This window comes from Heterodontus francisci, chromosome 26 (assembly GCF_036365525.1).
Source record: "Heterodontus francisci isolate sHetFra1 chromosome 26, sHetFra1.hap1, whole genome shotgun sequence".
In the NCBI taxonomy this organism is placed as follows: Eukaryota; Metazoa; Chordata; class Chondrichthyes; order Heterodontiformes; family Heterodontidae; genus Heterodontus; species Heterodontus francisci.
In genome coordinates, this window is record NC_090396.1 from 60065814 (window position 1) to 60081903 (window position 16090).

Below are 16090 nucleotides of genomic sequence, written 5' to 3' on the forward strand. Positions count from 1 at the left end.
TAATATTCAGACCTGCTAAAGGTATTTTGATCCTCATTCCTCCTGTCTTTAACTCTTCCATTGTACCTATGCCTGCTTCTAGTATCTGGATTATTTCTGAATCTAGTAAACATTGAGTCCTCCATTTTTTGTGTCACCGCAGAGTGCCCTGCTTGTTCTACCAGGACTGCAGGAAGAGGCTGTGTTCCCAGGAATTTATTTAAGGCTGCAGACATTTGGTCCAACAGTAAGTCTTTGTTCAGGAACCAAACCCCAGTTAGAACCAGGAGCCTGACTATATGCAACACCCTAGCACAATCTAGCAATTTAAAAGCTGGCAATGATCTCCAAGTTGAATTTCCTCAATCTTTTATACAGTCTGTTGTAGTCCATGATATATTCCTCCATTGAATAACCATCTGTTTTCCGAAATCTATCAAAGTCTGACCATGCCTCATACACATTCAATAGGTCAGCTTTCTTATAAATTTCATCCAAGAATTCTAACAGAAGATCCAACCCTTCATCAGTGTCATGCTAGGCCCCCACCTCCGAAGAATGAGGCACATTAATTTTGTCATGAGCATTGATTTTAAACTGTTGCTGGAGCGGGAAAATTGCTTATTAAACAGATCAGTCATGGCTGGGAAAAGGCACTTGCATATTAACAGGCAGTGCTTGGAAGGACAAAGGACCATTCCCTGACACATTCAACCCATAGTAGACCTTGATCATCAGATATTGTGTGTAAGAGGAGCATTCCAGAGACTGCTACGGTGATGCAATCCAGGACTGGTTAGACCAGCTGGTCACATGACTGTCTGCTCCAGGGTTTTTTGAACTGACCACAGAGAGTTTGAACTCAGAAGAGTGTCTGTTTGCTCCTGGACTGAGAAGAACTCTTCTGTCTGCTCCCATCTCTTTCTCACAAGCCGCTGAATCCACTGAAGACACATGAACCCCAAGAGAGAAAAGTCTCCTACAGCAAACAAGGTTTAAGAAGATTACTGGGCCCCAACGAAAAGCAAGATCTACCTGCAATCATGGAATCTGTGAGCTTGAAGAACTGTAACAACAGCTCTTTAGATACTGCCTCAAGCTTTTCCACTTTATTTTTCTTCTCTTTTCTGTCTCTATTTGCATGTGTGTGTCGTGTATGCATGCTAGCTTGGGCGTATATCTGTAGGCATTAACCGAATAAGAGTTTAAGTTTAATAAATTTCAACTTTTCTTCTTTAAACCTAAGAAAACCTGTTTGTGCTGGTTTCTTTGCCTTATAATTGGAAAGCGGTGAACAAGGATTCACCAAGGGGGAGCTAAAAACACAGTGTTTAAAATTAAAACCTTTACGATAAGACCAGGTGAAGGCTGAGAGGGACCCCTAGACATCTTTCTCACCAGGTTGTAACAATCAGTATCCAACTGATGAGCAACCAGTTCAGAAAACACTTTACTTTTGATTTTACTTTTGGTAGGAAGTAAAAATGCCAAGGCCATACCCGTGTCCACATATCCACTTCATTCTTCCACTGGTCATATGGTTCAGAATCTGAGAACACTGGAGGGTAATCATACCCTGACAATTTACACTTGCTTTCTGCCTTGCTTTCTGTCATACTTTTCACAATAGCTCTTGAGATTTTAGTTTTCTATCCCTCCAAAAAATTCTTGTTTTCCAACCATCAGCTTTAGGCAACCATTCTCTGCTATCATGTTAAATTCCAGAAAGTTTGTTATGGAAGAATAATGCTGGAGCCTATATTTACTCAGTTTCACATTTATTGTGCAGAATAAAAGGATTACATACATGTAGCTCCTCACTCAAACCCACCACCAGTCTCAGTGAGTGTCTGCTTATAAGTGCTCAACAAAGACCCCAATTAACACCCTTCCCCTGCATATAATCAAAACATTGACCAACAAATAACAGATTAACGCAGAGTTCCAGATCAGAAGGGACCCCTCCACCGAGCCCACAGGGAAGCCAGCAGGGTTTATGTGGCGATCTCTCCACATGGCGGAGGCCTTGCCCTGCTGGTAATTGGCCACTTAAGGGCCTCAATCGGCTTCTAGGTGGGAGGGCCATCCACCACTTACCCCACTGCTGGCAAAATGCCTTGGTAGCGGGAAGGCAATGGGCACAGCACCCCTTTCCTCCCTCCCGATTTTTCACCCCTTCCCACCCCCTCCCAGCCCGCTCCCAAATGCCCCATTAAATTCCGCCCAATGTCTCTTGCTCAACCTGCTTGTGTACAACATGGTCAAATATCCCATGATGCACCAATATACTGTCATTCAACATTTCACTATGGTTGTTTTATTCGTTCAAGCTGTACAATCCCCCCTCTCCCCACTTCTTTGAATACCACAATCTCTTCTGACATTCATACTGCAGATGTTGTAAGCTCACACTTATTACTTTCTCCTCTTCCTTCACCGCAGCCCAACACATCACTTTTTAGTTTCAGAAACCCAACAGTTAGACCCTTTTACAGGAGTTAGTGATAGAAGACAGAGGTGATGATCTAACATCTGTAGGCACCAGTTCAGATGCTGACATGCCCGTTCTTTCGCAGATAGAATATAGGAGGGATTAACATACTGTGAGGCACAGGGCACAAGTGTGCTGGAGCCAGGGTGAGGGGCAGAGGATAACATAGGTAGCAGCTCACCAAAGGGCAAGGTTGCACACTGTTTCTGCTGCAGAAGAGTCAGATGAGAGCTTTGATAGCCCAGGCTACAGAAGAAGCTTGATGGGCATACGCAATCAAATGCTTGGTATACTGAAAAGCTAACGAGAAAGCCTGAACACAATATCAAGGAACATGGAGGAGTCCAGCTTCAACTTCACAAAGGGCTTTGTGCAGAACTTGGAGTTCATCCTGTCCAATGTGGATGCAAAGCAGTACAGCTTATGCTTTTTTTTTAAACAGTCCCTGATTTGAAACTGAAACTCAAGGTTTCCAAATTCTGGGGAGTTAAACCCAGGTCAGACAAACAAACAGTCCTGTGACTGAGAGATAACAAGCAGTGCTATTTTGACCAAGGGCATGTGGCTGGAGGTTTTGTTTCAGTTTCAAGAAAGGCAGCTCAAAGGAAAGCTGGGTGTGTTGTTTGACCAGGACGGTTTTTTTTTTAAAGGTGGAAGCCAGCTGCAAGGCTGCTTTATTTTTGGTAACAAGAAGACTTCTGGAGAGTTGAGAAGGACCTTGCATTAGATGGAAAACAGCCAGATGGTTTTGAAGAGACTACAAAGCAGCTGGTTGAAGTAGTTTGGCTGCCAGCAAAGAAGCCTGGACTGAGGGATAACCATTGGTAATTGACTTAAGCCAGTTGTCTTTGGTGACTGAAAGGTTATCAGTGATACCATGCCATCAGGACAGTAGTGGGCAAGGCCGAGGTGGTTCATGAGGCGACAAGACCGAACCGTTAATGGGGAGATTGCATTGTTTACTATCAACAGGACCTATTTGCATCCTGGAGGACAGAACTTGAAGAACTACCTGAGGAAGTTCCTGATTTTGTTGTACTATGAGACTGTTCAGCACTACCTTGTTGCTAAGGCTATTCTGAAGATCTGTAAGGACTGTCTTTGATGCTTCTGCTAATTAATGCATATCCTTTAAGATATATATTATATATATCTTGACTGGGAATGAACTGTGTTTAATTTATGTTGGTTTTGGTTTGAGTGTTACAGTCAAATTTATTGAAGTGAAATCTTATCTGTTTGGTTTTTGGTTTCCTAAATTGGGGTCAGTCAGTGGATTTTATTTTTTTTCTGATTTGTTGGTGGTCTCCACAGGGATCATATCAAGAAAGAGTTGTCATTTCTATCAGCACACATGCTGAACCCACCATGATACAGAACTTGACTACCAATTTCACAGCTTCCCGTATATTACAAATAGCTTCCATCAAAGCTCTGACTGCTGCTTTGAAATCCTAGACTGCTGACTTAGAAACTCTAATTGTTGTTATTGATGTCATTGCTTTGGCTACCACTGTTGAAAGGGGCTTTCATGGCATCTCTGTAGTTCTCAAAGAGATGGATGGCTGAGGTACTGCCTGGCAGAATGGCAGTGGCTCCATGGAATAGGAGCCTGCAGTCCTCTCTCAGGATGACAGCATTCCTACTCCCATCCATGACACCCTGCCTGTGCCCTTGCTGATGTTGTCAGCCAACCGACTCAGGCAGCTGCAGCCCAGGTTGAGATGGTGCAGTCTGAATTCAGGCCCTCTAGGCCCAGAACTGTTCAAGGTTATCCACCAAGGCCATCTGCAGTCTCCTCACTTGAAGTTCAGCAGGCTACTACCTCCCATGATTTAGCCACTGGCAAGCACTTGGAAAGATAATGCCACACGGAAGACAGCCTTTAAGGGAATGTGCTAGGATGTTTAATTTCATTTTGTATGTATTATTCACTGATGGAGTTGATAAATTTTTAAGTTTGTATTTGGTTGTAGTTTTTATATCTGATGAGCTGAGGTTCGAATCAATAAGTTGTCAAAAAGAGGAAGACGTGTTCTGTGAATGAGGAAAAGGAAGAACAGTTTGTAAATGGAGTGGTTAGTAATTGGAGAGTTGTTATTAGAATTGATCATGAATAATCTGATCATGTAGAACCCTGGCAGAAAGGGGTTGTCTACATTATAACTTCCCTTCCTCTTTCTCCACTTCCTCTTGCACTTCCTCCTTATCCACTTCTTCCACCACATGCTCCCACTCCTCAGCTTCACGCCTGACAGTTGGTGGTAAGGGCTGTTCCCTCATTATGGCCAGGTTATCCAGCATACTACCACTAATCTTGATACTTAGAACCATAGAAAATTTATGGCACAGAAAGGCCATTCAGCCCATTGTGTCTGCGCCGGCTGCAAAAACTAGCCGCCCAATCTAATCGAGTTGTTGCCTCAGGTTGCCAGTGGTCTGCTCTGTACTGTTCCTTGTGGCAGCATAGCTCTCATTATAGGCCAGTTGTGCACATGACTAGTCATGAGCCATGAAACGTCGCCCAGTAGTAAACCTTTGACTTGTGTGCTGGTTCAATTACAGTTACAACAGATGAGTTCTGCAGAACGAAAGAAACATGACTGCTGCCAGGAGAAAGTGCTGGCCTGAGCAGCGACAGGAGGAGAAACAGTGGTAGAAATAAATAGAGCGGGAGTCCAAGTCCTCGGGCACACATAACACAGATCTGAGCGACGGCAGGAGAAGCAATAAATGGAACAAGAGACAGAGCCCCTGGATACACAGAGTGGACCTGAGTGGCAGCAGGAGGAGGAGTGGCGGCAACAGCAATATATAGAGCTGGAGTCAAGGGACCAGACACATAGAAGACGGATCTGAGTGACAGCAGGAGCAGGACTGCCAGAAGCAGCAACAAATGAAACGGGAGACTGGGCCCCAAACACACATAGCACAGACCTGAACGGTGGTTGGAGGTAGGGCAGTAGCAGCATCAATAAATAGAGAGGGATCTAATGCCTCCAGACACACACAGCTGGACCTGTCCGGCGGCAGGAGGAGGAACCGCGACAGCAGCAATTCATAAAGAGGGAGACAAGGCTCCCGGACACACACAGTGCAGATCTGGGCAACAGCAGGAGGAGGATTGACGGCAGCTGCATTAAATAGAGCGGGCGACGACGCCTCTGGATACACAAAGTGTGGACCTGAGCGACGGCAGGAGGAGAAGCAACAACAGCAGCAATAAATAGAGCAAGAGAGAAGCCTTGCTCTATTTATTGCTGTGGTGCATAGAAATTGGATCCAGTGTAGGAAGACGTTTAATGACCTGATATGCTTTGACAAAGTGAGTGCAATCCCCAACCCTCAGGACAGGCCTCCGGGTATTTACCCTCCAGCAGACACACGAACTGAGGAGCTTGAGGCCGCATGCTGCACCTGAACTTGGAAGGAGCGTGTGCCCAGGACACTTACTGACCCCTCAGAATGGCTCAGAGCTATAGTGTTGCTGAGTACCTGCCAGCTCTGAAACATGCAGCTTCTAATGACCAGGAGGAGCTGGCATTGGCCAGAGAGGTAAGTAGCGCCTTATCACGCCCTTTTGTCCTTGCCGGAGAAATGGGCTTATGATGCCCGCAAGAGGTCCCTGATGGGAGGAGGGTTTCCCTACCTTCACGTTATCATCACCATGGAGGAGGGAGATACAGTCATGTCAGTGGCTCCTCGCGTGCAGTTAAACAGGGTGGTACTCGGTGGTGAGCATGACATTAATGTGTAGGAGGAGATGTCGGAGGCAGAGGCATCTGTGGGAGTCCCTCTTGGAAGATGGAAGACAGACATAGCCCTGCTCAGCTGGGCACAGATGCAGAGCCTCAGGATTCACAGGAAAGGAGGCTGTACCGAGACCAGCAGCAGAATATGTGCTCCGAAATATTAGAATTCCCTGAGACAATGGAGGAGTTCATCCAGCTGTTGTGTACCACCATGACTCAGGGGTTTGAGTGCATGAGCTCCTCCATTGAGCTGTATGCGGCAGCACTCTGAGCGCATGCAGAAACTGCGCGCTGACATTCACAGGGTGCATGCCATACTATGTAACCTTGACCATTCAGTGGCACTGATGGCACAGGGATGTCTGGAGGGGTTGCCGGTGGTGTCACCTCCAGCCATCTGCCATCCAAGGGCTGAGGCAGTCACCGAGGAGGATAAGGGTGCTACCCATCACTGGGCACCATCATCATCATCATTGACTTCCTCGGCCCTTCTGATGGCGGGCTGCTTTTTCCTGGATGGTGTCGAATTTCTTGAGTGTTGTTGGAGCTGCACCCATCCGGGCAAGTGCAGAGTAATCCAACACACTCCTGACTTGTGCCTTGTAGATGGTGTTACGGCTTTGGGGAGTCAGGAGATGAGTTACTCACCGCAGGACTCCTAACCTCTGACCTGCTCTTGTAGCCACGGTATTTATATGGCTACTGCAGTTTCTGGTCAATGGTAGCCCCTAGGATGTTGATAGTGGGGGATTCAGCAATGGTAATGCCATTGAATGTCAAGGGGAGATGGTTAGATTCTCTCTTGTTGGAGATGGTCATTGCCTGGCACTTGTGTGGCACGAATGTTACTTGCTACTTATCAGCCCAAGCCTGGATATTGTCCAAGTCTCGCTGCATTGCTACACGGACTGCTTCAGTATCTGCGGAGTTGCGAATGGTGCTGAACATTGTGCAATCATCAGCGAACATTCCCACTTCTGACCTTATGATTGAAGGAAGGTCATTGATGAAGCAGCTGAAGATGGTTGGGCCTAGGACACTCTGAGGAACTCCTGCAGTGATGTCCTGGAGCTCAGATGATTGACCTCCAACAACCACAACCGTCTTCCTTTGCGCTAGGTATGACTCCAACCATCGGAGAGTGTTCCCCCTGATTCCCATTGACCTCAGTTTTGCTAGGGCTCCTTGATGCCATACTTGGTCAAATGCTGCCTTGATGTCTAGGACAGTCACTCTCACCTCATCTCTGGAGTTCAGCTCTTTTGTCCATGTTTGAACCAAGGCTGTAATGAGGTCAGGAGCTGAGTGGCCCTGGCGGAACCCAAATTGAGCGTCACTGAGCAGGTTATTGCTAAGCAAGTGCCGCTTGATGGCACTGTTGATGACACCTTCCCTCACTTTACTGATGATTGAGAGTAGACTGATGGGGCGGTAATTGGACGGGTTGAACTTGTCCTGCTTTTTAGTGCTAACGTGATTAATCACTAGTGATTAAAGTGATTAATCACTAGTGATTAGTGGTAAAGGATTCCATGATTTGGGGGATAAATCACACCTCTGTAATCTCTGTACTTGGTGAATCTCCTTTTATACTTGTTTTACACAACAAAGTGTATGGAGACCAATTAAACCCTATCGTTGCCTAGCTATTACTTGAACGGCCCAATTACAAACGTTATCATTTACCCATCTGCCCACCTAATCCAGGTCAGACTCTCAAGATCTCTGGCTTACTGTGCTTGGACTCTTGTCAGGTTGTAAACATTTCAATACTAGTCCCTGGACAAAGCAAGAAAAACGTGGTGGCCTTGGTACTTCACTATTTTGTCTTGACTTTACCATATCTGGCCTGTGTAATTCAGCTCAGGTGTTTATCTTTTACTTCTCATGTAGCAGGCTGCCTCTTTGCACACACTACTAGATTTCTGTTGAAGTATATCTTTTTACGATTTCGTCCCTTTCAAAAGCTCTGGATCAAAAACAATTGAACAATGCAGGCCCAAACCACAATTCCCTATCAAGTCATCTCTCCGCCACCTTTACCCTTTACAATCACAAAACAGGATTAAAAATATGATTCAGTTATGAAATCCAGTATTACAATGAAATTAAAGTGTACAGTCAGTTATAGTATTTAAGTTGGTTTTCATGAATTAGCAAGCCAACCCAATGTAGTGATCTCACAGGATTCTTATAACCTTTACTGGGATAGGACCCGTGTCCGAATGGAAAGGGTAAATAGGGAGGTGGCAAAGGTTTAAACTAGTAAGATGGGGAGAGGGATTTACAGGAAATGAAATCAGCCTAAATATAAACGAAACAGGAAAGGAGAGCATAGGAGAAAATAAACTAAGTGAGGACTTGGATGGGAAGTAGATAAGTAGAATTATGGAACAGCAGTGTAAAAAGATGGGCAAAAATAAAGTAAGAAGAACTGTTTAAAAAAAACTCAATTAAACCTTTGTACCGCAATGCACAAGGTAGCAATAATAAAACAGGGGAACTGGAGGGAATAATACATTGTGAGGAACTGGACATGGTGCAGATTACTCAGACATGGCTACAGAAAAATCAGGACTGGGAATTAATCATTGCAGGGCATAACGTATTTAGGAAAGATACAGAGGGAAAAAGTAGAGGTCGCATAGCTATATGAAATTGGGAAAACATATGGCCGTAGGAAAAGTGACAGATAGCAAGACAAATAGAATCCATATTTTTTTTTCATTCATTCATGGAGTGTGGGCATCGTTGGCAAGACCATCATTTTATTGCCTCTCCTTAACTGTCCTTGAGAAGGTTGTGGTGAACCACCTTCTTGAACCGCTGCAGTCCGTGTGGTGCAGGTACTCCCAAAGTGTTGTTCGAGAGGGAGTTCCAGGATTATCTGAGGAGGTGTCTTGGAACTGAACACTGCAATCATCAGCAAACATCCCCAATTCTGACCTTAAGATGGAAGGGAGATCATTGATGAAATAGCTGAATTTAGTTGGGCCTAGGACAGTGCCCTGAGGATGTCCTGCAATGTCCTCTTTCTTTGTGCTAGGAATGAGTCCAGGCAATGGAAAGTTTTCCTCCTGATTTCCATTGACTTCAATTTTGCTCGGGCTCCTTGATGTCTAGGATAGCCACTCCCACCCCACCTCTGGAATGAAGCTCATTTATTCATGTTTGGACCAAGGGTGTAATGAGGTCTGGAGCCCAGTGGCCCTGGCGGAACCCAAACTGAACATCCATGCATAGGTTATTGGTGAGTAAGTGCCCCTTGAAAGCACTGTCAATGACATTTTCCATCACTTTGCCGATGAATGAGAGTAGACTTATGGGACAGTAATTGACTCGATTGAATTTATCCTTTTTTTGTAGACAGGACGTAACTGGTCAATTTTTCTCAAGTACAGCTTGGCTCGGGGTGCAGCTGGTTCTGGAATACAAGTCTTCAGTATGATAACTGGGATGTTGTCAGGGCCTTTGTTGTATCCAGTGCTTTCAGCCGTTTCTTGATATCACATGGAGTGAGTCGAATTTAAGACTGGCATCTGTGGTGCTGGGACCTCAGGAGGAGTCTAAGATGGATTATCCATGTGGCACTTCTGGCTGAAGATGGTTGCTAATGCTTTAGCCTTGTCTTTTGCACTGATGTGCTGTGTTCCGCCATCATTAACAATGGGGATTTTTGTGGAGCCTCCTCCTCCGGTTAGTTGTTCATTTGTCCGCCAGCATTCACAACTGGATGTCACAGAAATGCAGAACTTTGATCTGATCCATTGGTAGTGGGATCGCTTAACTGTGTCTATAGCATGCTGCTTCCACTGTTTAGCATGTATGCAGTCCTGTGTTGTAGCTTCACCAGGTTGGAACTTAATTTTTACATATGCCTGGTACTGCTTTTAGCATGCTCTCCAACACTCCTCATTGGACCAGAGTTGGTCCCCTGGCTTGATGGAAACAATAGTGTTAGGGATATGCTGTGCTATGAGTTTACAGATTGTGGTTGAATACAATTCTGCTGCTGCTGATGGCCCACAGTCCCTAATGGATGACCAGTTTTGAGCTGCTAGATCTGTTCTGAATCTATCCCATTTGGCACGTTGTTAGTGTTACGCAATACGATGGAGCTTATCCTCAGACTGAAGCTGGGACTTTGCCTCCACAAAGACTGTGCGGTGGTCACTCCTACCAATACTGTCATGGACAGATGCATCGACAGTTGGGTTGGTGAGGACGAGGCTAAATAGATTTTTCGCTATTGTCGGTTCCCTCACCACCTTGCACAGACTCAGTCTGGCAGTACTCGGCCAGCTCGGTCAGTAGTGGTGTTACTGGTGGGGGAGGTCCCCACCCAGAGTACATTCTGTGCCCTTGCTACCCTCAGTGTTTCTTCCAAGTGGTGTTCAACATGGAGGACCACTGATTCATTAGCTGTGGGAGGCCAGTTGGTGGTAATCAGCAGGAGGTTTCCTTGCTGATGTTTGACCTGATGCCATGAGACTTCGTGTGATCTGGAGCCAATGTTGAGGACTCCCAGGGCCACTCTCTCTCTACTGTACACCATTGTGCCACCACCTCTGGTGGGTCTGTCCTGCCAAGGAGTTTGGTTATTATTTGGTGCGTATGACTGTCGGGCTGTTGCTTGGCTAGTCTGTGGGACAGCTCTCCCAATTTTGGCATAAATCCCCAGGTGCTAGTGAGAGGACTTTGTTGGGTCAATTGGGCTTTTTGGGTCAAATTTGTTTTTTCTGTTTCCAGTGCCTAGGTCGATGCCAGGTGGCCTGACGTGTTTTCTTCTTTGACTTTACTGTAGTGGTTTGATGCAACTGAGTGGCTTGCTGGGCCATTTCAGTGGGCAGTTAAGAATGAACCACTGGAGTCACATGTAGGTCAGACAGGGTAAGGACAACAGATTTCTTTTTCTAAAGGATATTGGTGAACCAGACGGGTTTTTACGACAATCCGGTAGTTTCATGATCATCGTTACTGAGACTAGCTTTTTATTGCAGATATATTAATTAATTGGATTTAAATTCCTTCAGCTGCCATTGTGGGATTTAAACTCATATCCCCAGAACATGAGTCTGCCATTAGTCTGGGCTTCTAGATTACTAGTCCTGTAACATTAACACTGTACTGCCATTCCCGTTCCATGAAGGAATTTAAATTAAAGGAATTTGAAATTGAAGGTGTTGTGGAACCTGGAACCAATGATCATCAATCAAGATATGGGTGTTGAGTGAGTCTGTCATGACAAAACTCCCCCTCCATACAGGAATGACTCCCCAGTGGAGGTAACCTCCCCCATTTCAGTGACCCTGGGGGTAGAAATAAGTTTGAGATGAAATGTGCATGTTGGGAATGTACGGAAGTCGTATTGCTATGAAAAAATGTCCCAATCAAAGGGGGCAGAATCGGCAGAAAAATTAAGCCCCTGTGTAAAACATTGTATTTTGGGGAATTCTCAATTGCTGCAGTAAAGGTCTCCTCTATTAGGGTGGATAACCCAGGTGCCACTGTTGTGACTTGTAGTGGGGAAAGGGGACAGATGGGTTTCAATTACCTAATTTCTAACCTGTTCATTGTCCTGGTCATTACTATTATTACTTCTGTCTGAGGATAGGAATCCTTGATAAGTTAAGACATAACAGAAGAGAATATTTGCATCAGCAGTAAATATATATGGTTAATGCTTTGAAAGTATCTAAAACTGTTTCTGCAATGTACAAGTGTACCTGCTGTGCAGTTCTTAATGTAATGTGAACGCTATGAACTAAACAGTGGAGCTTAAGTGAACATGGAGGGAAATATTTATTACAGGGGTTTGTTAACATTAGAGCAAAACACCGTGGATGCTGGAAATCTGAAACAAAAACAGAAAATGCTGGAAATACTCAGCAGGTCTGGCAGCATCTGTGGACAGAGAAACAAGTGAAAAAAGTCACAGGTCATTTACCTGAAACATTGGGCTAGATTTTGTTGTCTCCCAGGCATCGGGGTCTGTGGCGGGGCGGGCCTGAAGATGCCTCCGGGAGAGGGCTACCACACACCCCCACGCCGGGAGGGCCTGTCCCGATATTACCGGCAGCGGTGAGGCCTCGTGGCGGCACCCCCCCTGCCGCTCAGCGACGGGACCCCCATTTGAATAAATAAATTTAAATTAATGAATGAATGATATGTCGCCGCCTCATGTCCCACTGTGATCTTTGGGCTGGTGGCCGGCACTCCCGCGCCTTCGGATCCCTGTCCAGGGAAACGAGGCGCCACAGTAGTGGGGAAGGGGGAGTAGGTAAGTTATCAGTGCGGGGGGAGGGGGGAAATGGGGTCATAGTAGCATCATTGGTGTAGTGTATGTTGAGAAGGGTTATAGTTTAAAGTTTATGCAGTTTTGGGGGGAAGGTCAGATAGACAAGTTAAGTGTTTTGGGGGGGTGGAGGGCATATAATTAAATTGTTATGGGGGGTTGGAGAGGGGCAGAAGAAATGTCTTTATTTTTATATATCTGCACTTTAAATATTTAAATTTACTGTTAGGGCTTAAAGCCCTTTAAAAATGGCGTCAGCGCCTGCGCACAGGCAACTGATGCCACTGCCGGGAATGGACAGCCAGCACTCTCGGGGGGGGGGGGGTGGGGGGGGCAGCCTGCCCCGGCTATATAAATGAGTCACTGCATGGAAGATTGCGGCGGCTCTGCGACATGCGGCCCGTGTGGGTGGGATGTGCTCTCTTTGCCCGCCACCAGCATCGGCGGCGGGCACAGAAGATTCAGCCTAACTCTGTTTCTCTCTTCACAGATGCTGCTAGACCTGCTGCATATTTCCGGCATTTTCTGTTTTTATTTGTTAATATTAGGCTTGATTGTGAATGCAGCAGTGGAACCATTTAATTAATATTAAGTGCATTTGATTTCAGGTGCCTCCCTATGTTGATGTTATAATGCATACCGTTTGTTTAGTGTGGGCCAATTCTAGATATTACAACACCCCTGCCAGAATCATAGTTATCATACAAGAGATTTTCAACCTCTTCATTGAGATGGTATGGTACATTTTTTTGATTGCTTAGTGATTTTCAATTAGTATGTTACACACAGTTTTATAACATGTTACATTTATAGGGCTGAATTTTCCGAGTTGATTGCGGCGGCGCGCTTTGAAGATGGCCATCCGCCCACGCTGATCGCCCGTCGCTGAACCTCTGCTATATGCAGCACGTCGGCTCATTAACATCACGGCAGTGTGCTGACCACCCCACCCCCCCCCCCCCACCAAAGTTATGTTATGGGAGGCAGGCCATCCTGCACCCTGATGGACATCGGCTCAGCTGAGGAGCAGGTGCTGGGGCCCTATTTAAAGTGCCCCAGCACTTGCTTCCTGATAGTTTCCAAATAAATACTTACCTCACTACAGAAGACTGAGCATGTTGGCAATCTGGCAACAAAACAGAAAGTGCTGGAGAAACTCAGCAGCTCTGGCAGCATCTGTGGAGAGAAAAGCAAAGTTAACTTTCAGCTCTGTGACCAAGTTCACAGACCTGAAAGTTAACTCTGCATCTCTCTCCATAGATGCTGCCAGACCTGCTGAGTTTCCCCAGCATTTTCTGCTTTGCTGCCATATACTTACTCTGCTTTGTCCCAGTGTCCTGTGCAGTTGAGATCCTCTTCTTCCACTCCAGTGTAACATTCCTTCTTGTAGGCTTGCTGCAACTGGTGAATAATCTAATTTTTGCACATACCAGAACGTGAAACTGAATTGTATCATAAAAGGCAAATACATTATCAGAAGTAAAAGCAACATTTAAGAATACCTACATTCCTTTCCTGAGTGTGAAAAGCCACAGACTAATATGCATTTGGAATCTGTAATCATTTTGTTGCTAAATATTATGCAAAAAGACATGCAAGTGAATGTAACTTCTTTAGGAACCAGGAAAATATGTTTATATTCTAGCTGCGTTGCAAACCAGAAATATTAAATCAGTAATTATGATCAACTGCTGCAGAAGCAAAGTGTATGTGAACATGTATATCTGTGTTAATCTGACAGAGATGAAAAACCAGGGCAACAGCACAGATTTCCTCACTCGTCCTGCATTAGTTTTCAAACATGTGCAAGTAAAGCCTTGCAGCCAGAAGTTAGAGCAGTTACACTGTGGAATAACTTTTGCATATAAAGGACCATACTATAATCTGAAAATGGCAGAGGGGCGCTCCAGGGTGGCCCACGGTTCAGTGATGCCTCCCTGCTCTGTCTCCTCCTGGCTGTGCGGGAAAGGTGGGAGGTCCTTTTCCCCAGCGATGGTAAGAAGAGGCCCTCCTGCCTGACCAAGGCAGCCTGGCTGGAAGTGGTAGAGGAGGTAAATAGCTGTGGGGCTATCCGGTGTCAAAGGGTTCAATGCTGGAAGATGATGAACGATCATTCCCCCAAACAGCCTGCGCCCTCCAGTCCTCGTGCACACAGTCTACAACCACCAAAAGCATCCACAGCCAAAGGGCAATCTGATTAGCAGCCTTCTTCCAGTCAGGCTGCTAACGCAGAAGTGGCACCACGAAGGAGCACCCGCAAGTGTTTCCAAAAGCTACCATGACGCAAATGTGTCTGCACGGGTGACACAACACAATAAAAAGTTCAATCTCTAAATATTCTTCACTAAGATGTTTGTTGCTTTTACTGTGTGAATGACGTGTGCCAGCATGTACCGATCGTATCTCCTCCCATTACATCATTGGCCTTTCAGAACTGCCAATGTATGGAATAGCATCATTGCAATGCCAGTAGTACACATGTGCAGTAACATTGACAATGGCTCAGTCTACTGCCAGTAATGGTGGATGCAAAGATGTTGCAGATGTGGACTGCTGCACAACAGGTGAACGAGGTTGCTGTGTGGCTTGCAGAGCCCACGGTGGTTCATATGGCGTGGAGAACCTTTGATCAAGAAGGCGTTGCCATACTCGCTTGCTGCTCGCCCTGCATGCGACGCCTGGATGCTTTCTGTCCTCCCGTGTGCCTTTCCTGCTATAAGTCCTCATCGTCCGAGCAGGAGTCCTGTTCACGTATCTCCTCATCCTGTAAGGCCTCCCCCATATTGAGTGTGTAGTTGTACAGAGCACAGCAAACAGCAACAATATGAGCTACCCATACTACAGGGCGCCACCTGATCGATGCAGGCAACACATGTGCATTTTCAGCATGCCGATCACCTGCTCAGTTACGGCTCCTGTAGCTCTGTGGCTGGCATTTGTATCTCTCCTCTGCAGCAGTGGTGGGGTTTCTCACTGGTGTCAGGTCCCATGTCTGCAAGGGTTAGCCCTTGTCTCCAAGAAGCCACCCCTCCATCTGAGCCAGTTCAGTATGCAGCAGCGCCAGCTGGGACTGCCGCAGGATAAAGGCGTCCTGGCAGCTCCCTGGAAGGCGGGCACAGATTTGCATAAAGCGGTTACGGTGATCACATACTAATTGTACTTTGAGCAAGTGGAAGCCCTTACGGTTTACTTAAGCAGCTGGCCACCCGGCAGGAGCCTTGATGGCCACATGGGTGCAGTCTATGACCCCTTGCACCTGTGGGAATCCCGCGAGGGAGCTGGAACCGATGGCCCTCTGGGCCTAGTTCCCTGGGTCCGTTGTGGTGTAAATAGTCACCGGCCCTCTGGTACAGGGCATCAGTGACCTCCGTGATGCAGTGGTGCACTGCTGACTGAGTGACCCCACAAAGGTCTCCAGTAGGACCCTGAAATGATGCAGAAGCGTAAAAGTTTAGAACCACTATTCGAGGGCCACAGGCATAGGATGTCCACCAAAGCCCATGGGCTGCAGGTTATCATTGAGCAGGGCACAGAGATGTGTCACCGCCTCTCTTGACATCCGCACTCGTCTCT

General features: G+C 46.2%; 1 protein-coding gene across 1 annotated transcript in view; it reads left to right on the plus strand.

The window, feature by feature from the left end:
* The window catches only part of LOC137384384 (dynein axonemal heavy chain 17-like), a 1056876-nt gene that overhangs the window by 114342 nt on the left and 926444 nt on the right, over positions 1 to 16090 (plus strand). The window contains exon 7 of the mRNA XM_068058353.1: positions 13126 to 13251. Coding sequence (XP_067914454.1) covers positions 13126 to 13251 — 126 coding nt within the window. The remainder of the gene's footprint in view (positions 1 to 13125; positions 13252 to 16090) is intronic.